This window comes from Hemiscyllium ocellatum, chromosome 7 (genome assembly GCF_020745735.1).
Source record: "Hemiscyllium ocellatum isolate sHemOce1 chromosome 7, sHemOce1.pat.X.cur, whole genome shotgun sequence".
Lineage (NCBI taxonomy): Eukaryota > Metazoa > Chordata > Chondrichthyes > Orectolobiformes > Hemiscylliidae > Hemiscyllium > Hemiscyllium ocellatum.
In genome coordinates, this window is record NC_083407.1 from 39,133,413 (window position 1) to 39,148,310 (window position 14,898).

The 14,898-nt window shown below is 37.0% G+C and overlaps 1 protein-coding gene across 1 annotated transcript in view; it reads left to right on the forward strand.

Annotated features, from left to right (window-relative positions):
* Window positions 1–14,898, forward strand: part of LOC132817408 (DNA replication licensing factor MCM6-like) — a 37,402-nt gene that overhangs the window by 7,814 nt on the left and 14,690 nt on the right. Inside the window, exons 2-13 of the mRNA XM_060827839.1 lie at window positions 4,741–4,887; window positions 5,226–5,336; window positions 5,957–6,206; window positions 7,236–7,401; window positions 8,326–8,471; window positions 9,066–9,216; window positions 9,510–9,651; window positions 10,732–10,873; window positions 12,886–12,993; window positions 14,228–14,383; window positions 14,473–14,601; window positions 14,694–14,855. Of these exons, the coding sequence (XP_060683822.1) occupies window positions 4,741–4,887; window positions 5,226–5,336; window positions 5,957–6,206; window positions 7,236–7,401; window positions 8,326–8,471; window positions 9,066–9,216; window positions 9,510–9,651; window positions 10,732–10,873; window positions 12,886–12,993; window positions 14,228–14,383; window positions 14,473–14,601; window positions 14,694–14,855 (1,810 nt within the window). The remainder of the gene's footprint in view (window positions 1–4,740; window positions 4,888–5,225; window positions 5,337–5,956; window positions 6,207–7,235; window positions 7,402–8,325; window positions 8,472–9,065; window positions 9,217–9,509; window positions 9,652–10,731; window positions 10,874–12,885; window positions 12,994–14,227; window positions 14,384–14,472; window positions 14,602–14,693; window positions 14,856–14,898) is intronic.

Here is a 14,898-nt window from a genome sequence, read left to right on the forward strand (position 1 = left end):
GCTAGAAAATGTAGAATCAGTTCTAAAGGATATATAAGAGTAGAGCATTTAGAAATGCATGAAATAATCAAGCAAAGTCAGGATGGTTTCATTAAGGGGAAATTGTGCACCTAATAGATGACATTGTTGGGATAAAGAGGAATATTCACACTGGCGTCCTGTAACTTGGATCTGTCATAATTATTATCAATAAATGTAGATGACTTAGATGAGAGGACGTCTGGGAGGAAGCTTGATTATGTTTAAAACAGCTAGGTTTAAGACAAAATATCTCCAGCAGAATTTATATTGTACATGTTACTTGATTGGAAAATGGAGGATGTTTGCGTTGAGTGATGGGGGGATGCTACGAGAGAGTAAAAGACTGTGCACATGTAGAAAACCAACATGAGAAAGTGTTTAAGGTATGGGCAGATAGAGAAAGTTAGGTTTTTTGGGGTTTTGGGAAATGAGGTTCAGCTGAGTATGACTCACATCAGATAAGAACTTGAACTTAACGATGGGATGCTGGAGGTAAAGATAGTGGGTTTACAAGGTGAAAAGTCATTCATTATGTAGAGCCATTTAACAAGATAAAGAAGCATTCAGTGTGTGTGAAGTCAGTTAACAAGGTGAAATGTATTCATTTTGTGAAGCCAGTTTACAAGGTTAAGAATATTCATTGTGTAACAGCAGATGGCTTAATCTTTACTATTGACACTCGCTGATTGTATTGGTCCCCCAATCAATAAGTATATTGCTTTATCTGGATACTTCTCCATGAATTATATAATCATTTTACAGGAAGAAACTGCTGTTTGAGAGAGAAGACCGAGAACTCATGTCTCTGTGTACGTGGGCGATCGTTCTCTCTCCCTCCAGGGCCCAGAATAGAGATGAAGGAGATAAATCTATACTGTGTCTCTCAGCATTTTGCTTCAACTAAAGTCAGAGTGGGACAGTACATGTGTGATTGCGCTCTCTCCTTCCAGGGACCAGAATAAAGATGAAGGAGGTAAAACTATACTGTCTCTGAGCACTTGCTTTGACTGATATTGTTGTCCTGTTTCCCTATCCCCATAACAGATGGAAGATTCTAGAAAGGACAGGAGCTGACCACTAAGATGGCAGTCACTCCAGTGTTTGAGTTAGGTGATTGGAGGAGCGTAAAGGGACTAAGAGTGAGTATAAAATTGGGAGAAGACAAGCCCTGGCCAAGTTGGGGCAATGCAGACAGTTGGAAGCAGTAGAAATTGACTGACTGTGTGTACAATATTCAGTGTTTGACCAATTAGGTTTAAAAATGACTTTTCCTGGTGGCCTTTTACGTGCCTCGTTGGACAAACTTCGGATTCAACAGTTCTGGGACACAACAGCTGCATTTTGCAAATGTCAGAAAATAGGTGGTGAAGGTGGCAAACAGTCTGCAGTGAGATTTGGGCAAGTTAAGTGAATAGGCAAAAAACTTGGCTGTTGGAATATAATGTGGGACAATATGAGATGCATTGAGGCAGGAAGCATAGAATTGTATGTTATTTAACTGGAATTAAGTCAGCAGAATGCTGCTGCAGCACAAGGATTTGGGAGACTTTGTGCTTTTTTTTGTGATTTTTGCACATAGTTTAGAGTAATGAGGCAGGTAAATGGTGTTAACAATTTTTGAGAACCTTTGTAGCTCAGGTTGATGATAACTTGTATAAGTTAGCTAACTGAGCTTGAAGATTTGTTTTCATAATAAGTAACATCATCAGTGAGTCTCTCGTGAAGCACTGGAGCTATATCCTGTCTCTCTATAGGTCTTGGTTTCTTAAGATGGGTGATGTCATTTCCAGTTCTTTTTATCAAGGGAAGGTAGATAGGGTCTAAATAGATGTGTTTATTGATGGAGTTCCGGTTAGAATGCCATGCCTGTAAGAATTTTCATGCATGTCTTTATTTCGCCTGTCTAAAGATATATGTGTTATCCCAGTCAAAATGGTGTCCTTCTTTGTCTGTGTGTATAGAAACTAGTGATATTGGATTGTGTCTTTTGGTGGCTAGTTAGTGTTCACATATCCTGGTGGCAAGTTCCCTCATAGTTTTCCGATGTAGTGGGTTTTTTTTTTAACAGTTTTTGCAAGGTATCTTGTAAATGAAGTTTGTTTTGCTGGTGGTATCTAATGGATCCTTTAGGTTCATTTAGATACTATTTAAGTGTGGTGGTAGGTTTGTGAGCTACAATGATGCCAAAGGGTCGGAGTAGTCTGGGAGTCATTTCTGATATGTCTTTGATAGAAGGTAATGTGGCTATTGTTGTTGGTTACGTTGTGTCTGCTTGTTTGGGTTTGTTTCTGAAGAATCAGTGGATTGTGTTTGAGTACCCATTTTTTCTGAAAATGTTGTAAAAGTATTTCTGTTCTGCTTTTTTTTAGTTTTTGGGTGCTGCAGTGTGACGTAGCTTGTTGAAGTAATATCTTGATGCAGCTCCGTTTGCAAAACGGTAAAACAAAACACTGCATTGGACAAACTAGCATGAATCTTGCCACCCGAATACATGAACATCAGTTGGCCATCAAAAGACACAATCCAGTATCATTGGACCTATAAATAGGGAAGTGGGACATAGCATCAGCTCTTCACCAGAGACTCTAATTGATGATGATACCTAGTATGGTGACGAAATGTCTGAAAACAAACCTTCAAGCTCAGTGAGCTATCTTCCATACTTTGGTAAATGGTGTGTTGGCCTTCGATAAATGTCATTGAAAAGTATAATACTTTTCATTGAAATGGAAAAATAGGGAACAAACACAAAATTCTGGAGAAACTCAGCAAGCCTGTTATACATTTGCAGAGAGAGAGAAACAGCTAACATTTTAAGTCTGATATGACTGTTCAGAATGTCAGGCATGACCTGGTACTAAACGGTTTTAATGAGTCAAACCAGACTCAAAATGTTAACTTTCTCTGTTTGCAGATGCTACCAGAATGGAGCTTCTCCAGCACTTGCTTTTGTTTCAGATTTCTAGCATCCACAGTATTTTTATAAAATTTGAAAGTCTGCTAAAACTACAAGATTCTAGTTTGACTACATCATCTTAAATACCTTGAAAAGTTTTGGCCCCATTAACTAAGGAAAGATATACTTGCATTGGAGGCATTCCAGTTGTGGTTCACCAAGTTGATCCTAAGTATGGAAGGATTTTCTTAGAAGAAAGGGTTGAGTAATTTGTGTTTCTATTTATTGGACTTTAGAAGAATGAGTGGCATCTGAAAAAGGAAATTCATAAGGAGCTTGATAGGGTAGATATTGGGAGGTTGTTTCTCTTTGTGGGAAAGTAGTTTGTCATGTTAGCCATGGATCCCGTTGATTGGTGGAACAGAACCGTTGTTGCAAGGAGATTAGGTTACTTACAGTGTGGAAACGGGCCCTTCGGCCCAACAAGTCCACACCGACCCGCCGAAGCGCAACCCACCAGACCCATTCCCCTACATTTACCCCTTCATCTAACACTACGGGCAATTTAGCATGGCTAATTCACCTAACCTGCACATTTTTGGACTGTGGGAGGAAACCGGAGCACCCGGAGGAAACCCATGCAGACACGGGGAGAATATGCAAACTCCACACAGAATTCTGCTTCTGTGTCTCATAATCTAACATTGTGTACCCCATTTAGACTATCCAAGCAAAAATATTAATCTCATTTAGTGTACATGTACTTTGAACATATAGTACATTAGGGCAGAGGGATCTGGGTGTCTGTGCATGAATTGCAGACATGGGTGTGCAGGTGCAGCATATAATAAGGATGAAATGGAATCCTAGCATTTATTGCAAAAGGACTGGATTAGAAATGTAAAGAAATATTGTTACAATTGTAAGAATACGTTAGTGAGACCAGATCTGGAATATTGTGTCCTGGTTTTGCTGTCCTTACTTGAGGAAGGATGTGATGACACTAGAGGCAGTTCACAGGAGGTTTGCAAGATTGATTCCAGGGATGAAAGGCCTATTGTACAAGGAGCAGTTGAATAGCTTGGGTTTGTACTCACTGGCATTCGGGAGAATGAGGTGGGATCTGCTTTGAGGTATATAAAATGCTAAAGTACATTGAACAGATGTTTCCCCTTTTTGGGACAGCCTTGAACAAGACTGCATAGATATCGAATGAGAGGAGGTAGGTTCTAAACTAAGATTGGAAACTACGTCTCTTGGAGTGTTGTGAATTTGTGCAGAGTGCAGTGAAGGCAGAATTAATCAATAGATTCAAGAAAGAAATAGATATGTTTCTGATGAAAAACAGGATAAAGGATTAAGGGGGGCAAGCAGGAAAGTGGAGTGGAGACCAGGGTATGATCAGCCATGATAGTGTTAAATGGTGGAGTGGGCTCGAAAGTTTGAATTGCCTACTCACACTCTTACTTCCAATGTTCTTAGCTATCCATCCACCAGGATGCCATAGATTGTTTGATGGAGGCTTTATACTATTTGTCACCTGTTTTAGTTTGGTGATGTTATGGTGTGCAAGATCATGTTAGATTAGTCCTAATTTACTTGTGGGCAGTTGGTCCATCAATAAATTACGTTGTCAGATAATTTCTCAAATATATTCAAAACCTGTTGTGATTACATTTTGGTTTGGTAATATCTGTAATGATGATGCAAGTGGCATTTTAAAACTCCAGTCACTCCTATAACAGAAATGTCATTCCTTTCTATTTCAGACCAGAGTATAAAAACATCTTTTGGATTTTGTAATAAGATCTTCTCTTTAACAGATTCCAGAACAGTGATGGTGAAGTTAAATATTTGCATGATGCTGAAGAGCTAATCCGTCCTGAAAGGAACACTCTTGCTGTAAGCTTTGTGGATCTGGAACAATATAACCAGCAACTGGCAACCACTATACAAGAGGAATTTTACAGGTGAAATGAATGCTGCTAATCCACATTGAAGCTTGAATTAAATGTTTATGGCTACAAGATGCCACATAGTGTGTCAATAGGCAAATTAAATAATGAGAACTTAGTCTTAAAACAGCATATACAAGCTTAAGACTTTAGGAAGAAACAATACTTGGGGAGGAAGCATCAGTTGGTCTAACTGGTTGTTGTCCAAGGAAGAAATCTTTTAATTAGTCATGGAGAAGATGCACTTTAAATGCGATAAAAATTTTCGAACTGTTGAAACAAACATACATCAAATATTAAGACGAGCAATTAACAATCTGATTTGCTACAGTTTCTTGTTGAATCTTTTTCAGAGTGTACCCATATCTCTGCCGTGCTGTTCGGAATTTTGCCAGAGACCATGGGACTATTCCACCAAATAAGGAGTTTTATGTTGCAATTCAGGACTTACCAGCCAGACACAAGTAAGAGAAAAAATTATTTTTTTTCCTCTGTTTCGCATTGTCTATCAAATGAAATTCCAATTGAGTGAAGAATGAGTTCAAGATTCTTTTCGGGTGTCTGTTGTATCTAGGTCAAGAGAGCAATATCACCATAATTCAGCTCTGTAGACTTTTTTGAAATCTATAAATTCAATTTATTCCCATTCATTTCTCATGAGTTTTTTTTTAATCAATGTTGGACTAGATTTAACTGTCTTCAATTTACACTGAAATACGGAAGAGGAGTTCATTCATGCTTGACCATTCGGCTACAAATTTGAAGTTAAACTGCACTAATTTTCAAACTGTCATGTATCAAATCATGATTTCTTGTTTATAAATCTGCTCTCAGCTTCTATTTGAGAATACAAATTCATCAAAGTACTAAGTAAATTTCAAAGTTGTAAAATTTAAATATTTGTCTTGATCTTTTTGCAGTCTCGTCTAGCAGGTTTAATTAAGTTTGCAAAGTTATCAAGTACATTTATGGGAAGAAAACAATATATAATTGAAGGTTTAAATGTGTTTATGTTTAATCATTCTTAACCAACCACAAAAAATGATCGAAGACCAAGTCTAGGTGCCTTTTTGTTTTCAACCAGAATCCGAGAACTGACAGCAGCACGAATTGGAACCCTGCTACGTATCAGCGGACAAGTTGTTCGAACCCATCCTGTTCACCCAGAATTGGTCAGTGGAACATTTATGTGTCTCGATTGTCAGACGGTGGTCAAGGACGTAGAGCAACAGTTCAAATACACCCAGCCAAATATCTGCAGAAATCCAGTGTGTGCCAACAGGAGACGATTTATGCTGGACACTAATAAATCCCGATTTGTTGACTTTCAGAAGGTGAGTGTACAACTGCGATTGAAAGTTTACCATGTTGTTCTTGTACTCTGAGAACATTTTGGGTTTTTTTGGGGGAAGAATCCGTTGGAATTTATATGGAAATACATACTTTTTTAAAAACGGAATTTTATTTAGTGTTGTTTGAGTTTGTGCATCAAATTTCAGTATCTAGGATCCAAAGCATATACTTACAATTTCAATTCGTGTTTTGAATCTGCCATTATTAAACTGACTTGCACAATGAAGATCTTGTACATGTCAAAATGGTAGCCAAAACTCCAAGGGTGGCAGGACATGATTTTTTTTCTTCATTGACTTTCTCTTTCACCAACGTCATCCCCTAAATAGGGTGAGAGGCATAAAACAGTGGACTGATTATTTTTACCTTTTCTGGTTTAATCACCGTTAAACCAAAGATAGGGGAGCAAATTGCCTTTTTCTTGTTGACTACACGACTACATATCTGAAATAATACTCCATTACTAGTGATACAGAAATAATTGGATTGATTTTATTTCAAAATCCTGTGATTAGAGAATATTCTCAAAGTTAGCAGTATTAAAATGTTATTGTTCCATTGGATAGCCTACATAGCATAAATTTCTACCTTGTTTATTCTCAAACACAATGGTGAAAGGATTAAATAATGTATACTTAGAATCTGAGTCTTTGCTTGCATTCAATATTTTACCTGCTCATTATGCAAGCTGCTGACCTCTTAGCTGTAGTTTTAATTTTGGGAAAACGAATGTTCTAAAATAAAAGTGTGCAGAATAGTGAAGATAAATCAATAAAATAAAATTTATAATGTGATTTTGAATAATAAACGTTTACTATGTCTTCTGCTTTTTGAGTATTCTCTTAATATTTAGGTGCAACATTCAAAACCATTTTAAATACAAACTTCATGGGAATTGTTTCTGAATTATGAGTTCAAAGGAGCAAACCATAAATATTTCAGTACGTAATGACTGACTGTCTTTCATATCCTCTGTCGTTTGATTAATTTGTACCGGCTTATCTTTTCAGGTTCGTATTCAGGAAACTCAAGCTGAGTTACCAAGAGGTAGCATTCCCCGCAGCGTGGAAGTTATTTTGCGTGCAGAAGCTGTAGAATCAGCACAAGCTGGTGATAAATGTGACTTCACAGGAATGCTTATTGTGGTTCCTGATGTATCTCAACTGACTACACCAGGTATACTATAAATTAGTCACTTTAAACTAAGTTTGCTATTTTTAATGTATGCAGGTAAGATTTATTGAGTAAAAAATGAGGTCTGCAGATGCTGGAGATCACAGCTGCAAATGTGTTGCTGGTCAAAGCACAGCAGGTTAGGCAGCATCTCAGGAATAGAGAATTCGACGTTTCGAGCATAAGCCCTTCATCAGGAATAAGAGAGAGAGAGCCAAACCTGCTGTGCTTTGACCAGCAACACATTTGCAGCAGGTAAGATTTATTAACAAATGAGGATCAGTGTAATTTGATTGGAAATATTTATGTTATAAATGTCATACTGATAAAGAAAATTCTGTAAAGAGATTGTATCAACTAGCCAAATAGTCCATAATCTTCCAAAAATTATTGTTTAATCTATTTGGATATTACATTTTCTTTTAGAGAAACACTCAAATTGACATCACCTAACTTGCATTTCTAATCTCAGTGGACTCCAGTATTTTGGGCCTTAATGCTTTGTTGTGTTATTTTTAGAAACATATTATAGTGTTGCTGTATTTTCAATGGTATGTTATTCTAGAATTGACACGTTTACCTTTTTTAAAAAAGCCTGTAATCTATCACTAATAAACAGTAAACAGTTGATAACTAAATACTGAGGTTTTTTTCTTTGGCAAGTTTTGTGACTACATTTTGTCCTTGCAATATATCCTCTCTCCAGTCTCTTGCCCACACTCTCGCTTTCTGTTTTTGCTCTGTCTGCTCCCTCTCACCATATTGGGTAATAGTGCACTAATTACTTTCTAGCCAATGTTACCCATCAAACCGGTAACAACAGAAGTTATTTATTACCTCTGTTAGAAACTTTATGTAGTAATCAAGGAATGTGATTTTTTTTGATTGAAGAACCATTATTGATTAAAAGTTTTGTGTTTTCTTCAGGCATCCGTGCTGAAACAGGATCTCGTGTCAGTGGTGCTGAAGGGTATGAAACTGAAGGAGTAAGGGGTCTTCGTGCTTTAGGTGTGCGTGATCTGTCCTACAAGCTAGCCTTTTTGACATGCCATGTGGCACAGACAAATCCACGGGTATGTATTTTTGTTGTACGAAATGTTGCATTGAAGAGCATGAGAATTTAATAACCTGAAAAATGTTTTTTTCCTTTTATCTAAGATACAATTTTGGTTTCAATATCAATTAATTATATTAATTTTCAATTGTTGTATTCTTTGCATATTGAAAATCTGTCAGTATTTTTGTTTGTTGTCAATATTTCAAGATCACAACATTGGAAAATGATTCTGAACTTGTCTGCATGCATATGTAACAAGATGTTCAGATTTGTAACTTAGCTAATTTATAATTGTTGACTAAACTCATTTGAATGTTGCCTCTGCTGCTACTGTCTCCTGTGGCATGCAGAATGAACAAAGACAAATCGAGAATATTTTAAGAGTTATCTCATACTGTTGCAAGTTCTAGGTTTGCAGTTAAGATCACTGCAGATATAATTGATTTTCCTTTTGTTGATTAGTATTCATCAAATTTATTCCTTTATTTAGAAATTCTGAATTTTTATTTATAATGTTTCAAATAGCACTGAGTTTATCTGTACATCTTTGGAGATTTTGTCTAGCTTGCTGCATTAAAACTGTTTGCTTTCTGTTTCTAAAAATATATAGTTCGGTGGTAAAGAAATGAGGGAAGAAGAACAGACTGCAGAAAGTATAAAAAATCAGATGACCGTTCAGGAATGGGAGAAAGTGTTTGAAATGAGTCAGGATAAGAATCTGTATCATAATCTCTGTACAAGTCTTTTCCCTACTATTCATGGTGAGAAGTAACATTTTGTAAATGTATTTTTTTTTAAAGCATTTTCTTTTGATGTGAACATGATTCTGATCTTTCATCCTGAATGATGATTCTAAGTTAATTTTTAAAATGCTAAAATTAATTATTGCTATAAAAGCACAATAATATTTATTGACATTTAATAAGCATCTTTAAATATTGTTGCTGTATATTTTTAAGATGCTTAATTGGAGGTATTTTCTTCAAGAAAAAACAATTGCTCCATTATTTTTGTGGTGCAATACTTAGAAATCGTAAAATTTTCTCTTTTACAGGTAATGATGAAGTAAAACGTGGAGTCTTACTGATGCTGTTTGGAGGAGTTCCTAAAGCTACCTTGGAGGGTACTTCTTTACGTGGTGATATTAATGTTTGTATTGTTGGCGACCCAAGCACAGCCAAAAGCCAATTCCTTAAGTAAGTCATTCCAAACTGCAATATTAATCATTGACATCACAAATACTCCTAAAAAAAATCAGTATTTTTTTTAAACCAGTTGTGGTCCAATTATTTCAGTCATACTATTATAATTAGATGTTCTAATACTTATCAAAATGTGTAATTGTGTGTAATAATTCATGTTTTACATGTTCAAGCTGCTATGATTAAATAATTGTTTTCATAATTATTCCCAAACTGAGAGCGCAGCAATCCAATGGGTTTGAAACTTAGTAAAGATTACAGAGGAACCTCGATTATCCGAACAAGATGTGCGGGCAATATTTCGTTCGGAGAATCAGTTATTTCGTTTAATCGATTAATGCCTTTCCTCTGGGGATGGGAGTTTTTAAAGTCTGCTCTCCATTCAGGAGACTGCAGCACAGAGCGCGTAAGCCCCTGCCCTGCAATCCTGTCCTCCAACCCCATCCAACACCCCCCCCGTTCCACTTTTGCCCTGTACAGGACAATGTTGGAGAGTTTATCTGGGAAAGCATGGGGAGGGGGACTTGTAGAACTCCAGGGAAAGTGTTGGGGGGGAGTGGGTGCAGGGGGAAATGTGGGAGGGCAGTCATTTGGAGACTGTGCCTGTTTAATCACTGTAAACAAAGACGTAATTACTATTGGAAACATATCTTTGTAATGTTTCTATCAGGACCTTGAGATCTCCTTCAATATTCCGATTTTCGAAGAATTGGTATTCGGATAATTGAGGTTTCTTTGTAATGAAAAATGCTGCGGGTGTGTATGTTCAATGCTGCACAGTTGGATAGTGTTGCATTGCTTTAATTCTTTATCCAACATTAATAATTACATGCATATCTTGGAGCTGAAATCCTTTGCCATATCAGAATTCACTATAGGTTATATTGACTTAATTCTCCAGTGGATATAATCCTAGTCCTTGATGCAGGTCAGCTATCTAGCCTCTGAGCTAAGCAAAGCATGACTATATGGATAAGTAAAGTAAAAGAACATTTTTGTGTTCAGTATGCAAAGGTTGTATAGCTTTGTTCAGTTTAATATTAACAAATTAAAGATTTTTTAAATATAAAACAGGCATGTGGAGGAATTCAGTCCTCGAGCAGTGTATACAAGTGGCAAAGCTAGTACTGCTGCAGGTCTCACAGCTGCAGTTGTGAAGGATGAAGAATCACATGAATTTGTCATCGAAGCCGGAGCATTGATGCTTGCTGATAACGTAAGGGCATTCTGCACAATTTATTCTTGATCATGGGGTTGCGTTGCTTTTTGACAGTTAAGAGGCAATTTAGTTAGAGCTTTCAGAATATTGAGAAAAAGCTCTCTTGGCTGGTTGGGTAATCTAGAACAGGGAGTAGTCAAAAAAAGCCAGATTTATAAGAAGTGAAGTTAGGAACACGCCTAAACGAAGTCGATATTGCACCAATTAAGTTGATTTTTGTGGAGAGATATTGGGCAAAGATAGAATCATCGAATTTTACAGTACAAGAGGAGTCCACTCAACCTATCCTGTCTGTACCAGCTCCTGAAAAAGCTAACCAGTTTGTCCCATTTATCAGCTCTATTTCCATAACCCTCTAAATTCATCACTTTAATTTATCCGGCCGTCCTTTGAAACCACCTATGCAGTTTATCTGCGCCCACACTCCCAGGCAACATATTCCGAATCCTAACAATTCCAGTAAAGATGTTTCTCCTTATTACCACTCCCAACTTTCTTGCTGACAATCTTGAAATTGTGACCCTCATTATTAACATATTAACTAGTGGAAACATAATATGCTTCTTTGTTGTGCCACAAGTGGTTATAATTTTGAACACCTCAGTAAGGTAATTTCTTAATCTTCTCTTACAAGGGGAATTTCCCAATTTTGCTAATCTTTGCTTGCATTTAAATCCCTCATTCCTGATTATCATTCGAGTGAATCCCCTTTGCATTTTTTCTCCAGGGCATTAACCTCCTTCCTTAAATAAGGTCCAGAACTTTACACTGTTCTCCAGATGTAGTCTGACCAGTGATTTGAAAAGGTGTAGCATAACTTCCTTGCTTTATTGCCTCTATTTACAATCCTATAAACTGTCTTAACAATTATTTCAACTAGCCTGGCCACCTTCAGAGCATTATTCGCATGCATCCCAAGGTCCCTCTGCTGTACAATCAATGTTGTAACAAGAAACTGTATTGACTCTGTGTTTCTTCTAGAAAAATGCATGATCTTGTTTCTCTGCATCAAATTTCATCTGCTAGGTATCTGCTCATTTGGCCAAATGAGCACTGTCCCTCTGAAGTCACTCAGCATCATCCTCACAATTTACTGTTCTCCCCACCTCAATATTATCTGCAGATTTCAAGATTGTGCCATATAGCTTCAAATCATTTATGTAGATCAGAAAAGGCAAGGGTCCCAGTGCCAATCCCTGGAGTACACCAATTGTGAAATGCTCATCTAGAAACCCCCTGTTTTCTATCTTTTAGCGAAATTCTAATCCATGTTGCTGAGGACCCATCAATCTCAAATATTTCTAATTTGCTAGCCAGTCTGCCATGTGACAGAATGTCACATATTTTCTGAAAGTGCAAATTACAATTTCCACAGCACCATCCTCATTCGCTGCCTGTGTCATTTCATTAAAGAACTCCATTTAGATTTGTCAGACGTGACCTGTCTTTGACAAAGCTATATTGACTGTCCAGTATTAACTTGTTTTACTCTATTTACGTCAACCTATATTATGGTCTCTCAATTTTCCTATTACTGCTGTAAAGTTGGATATTATGCGTGATGTTGCACTTCATCTATTTAATGGGCAGTGCAGGTTTAAGGGCTCAAAGGGCCCACTCATGTTCCCAAGTATATTCAATTTGAAATTGCTAATTTTAAAGTTTGTGGCTGAATGTAAAAGTTTTTGATTACAGATTTTTGAAAGCATTTCAGTCATGGTGTATGTGATAGCCTCTGAATTGGGAGTCCTTTGGCATGCATTCTGCAGTGTTATGCTGCAATATTTGGATAAGTCACTCGAGACTATCCCAAAGTTGTCTAATTGATAAAGCCAGTTGTGATATTGTCAACTAAACTCAATGTTTTCCTGATGCATATTTATGTATCCTAAGCTATGGACTTGTGGAATTTTCTTTTTATTCCTATGTCTTCATGAATGCAAATTATTGTGGGTTTCTATGCTGACAAAATATCCACAATGTCTTTAAGTATTCCTTCTTTCTTATAGGGTGTTTGCTGTATCGATGAATTTGATAAAATGGATTCAAGAGATCAAGTCGCTATACATGAAGCAATGGAACAACAAACCATTTCCATCACAAAAGCTGGAGTCAAAGTAACTTGTTTAAATTATTTCAGAATCTTTTTGGTTGCTTAGTGTGGACTTACTCTGAAGAGAATGAATTATAGTTGGCTTCTTTGGGAAGTAAAAAATAAAAGGCAGAGTGAAACTTTGTGAAATTTTAAGCATGAGCAAAGATTTTTATAATTTTTAAATACTCTCTGACAGATCATAGAGTCCCAACAGTGTGGAAGCCGGCCATTCGGCCCATCGAGTACAAACTGACCTTCTGAGGAGCATCCCACCAGAGTCAACCCCTACCCTATCACCCTGCATTTACCATGGCTTAGCTTGCACACCCCTGGACATTATGGGCAACGTAGTATGGCCAAGCCACCTAACCTGCTCATCTTTGGACTGTGGGATAAAATAGGAGTACCTAGAGGAAACACACATGGACATGGGAGAATATATAAACTTCACACAGCCAGTTGCCCACGGTTGGAATTGAGCCCAGGTTCCTGGTGCTGTGTGGCTAAAGTTCTAGCCACATTGCTGCTCAGATCTGCTAATGACAACTTCCTGGAATCTTTGCTTTAGTCATTACTTGGCTTCTTTTCCTTGTCTTCTAAATGGAGGATAACTGCTGATCTTTCTTTCAATATTTTCTATATTTTTCCCTTTTATCTAGCTTGTATCTGCTGGTAGCACGCATCCACACGTTACCTTGATACTGGTGTGCATATTAAATATTTATTCAGCACATTAATAAACTTTACTTGACATGATACCTAAGATCTGATCTCATTGAATCATAACTAGTTATTTCCCCTGCCAACAACACTGCCATCCTATTCTAATTTTCATTCTGCATGTTATGCTACAATACTTGGATAGGTCAGTAGACACCATCCAACGGTTGTTTAGTTAGTAAAGCTAGTTATGACATCGTTAACTACATTTAACATTTTGTTTTATGTACAATGAAAATTTATCAAAGGTGGTGAATGGGACATCTAGGCACAAGACAGATAATAAAACTTTAAATGCACGTGATGAGATACTTCATGTCTTGCTGGGGAAGATCTTTATTCTTTCTCTCCGTTATTAGTAAATACAAATTAATTTCTTTTGGGATCGTTTATAGTGAATAGTTTAGTTGATGAAATTAGTGAAGAAGTGTGTTAAGTGTTTAATTGTGTTGATTGTGCATTACCTTTTAAATGGATTAAAAACTAAATTCTGTGGGTTAAAATGTAAAGCAAAATCTTTGTTTTATTATTTTTAGGCTACTTTAAATGCCAGGACTTCTATCTTGGCTGCAGCAAACCCAGTTGCTGGACGGTATGATCGTTCAAAGTCTCTCAAACAGAATGTAAATCTCTCAGCACCAATTATGTCTCGATTCGATTTGTTTTTCATTCTGGTTGATGAGTGCAATGAGGTGGGAATATCACATTTTCATGTGTTATTTTTTATTTTGATTCTTAATCAATTGAAGGAAATTAATGTTATGTAATTTTTATAAACTAGGTAACAGATTATGCCATTGCTAGGCGCATTGTGGACTTGCATTCTCGAATCCAAGAATCTGTTGACCGAATCTACTCTTTGGATGATATTAGGAGGTACCTGTTATTTGCAAGGCAATTCAAACCAAAGGTCAGTCAGTTGATGCGATGTGAAGTTTATTGGACTGTCGATTGTATAAATTGTAATTATCAACATAACTTTCTGAGGATTTAATTTTCTAGATTTCAAATGAATCTGAAGACTTCATAGTGGAACAGTACAGACGACTTCGCCAAAGGGACGGCTCTGGGGTGACCAAGTCAGCATGGAGAATTACAGTGCGTCAGCTGGAGAGTATGATTCGTCTCTCTGAATCTATGGCCAGAATGCATTGCTGTGACGAGGTAACTATTAATCATTTAAGAGATTTGTCCTCTTGCTTTGGAC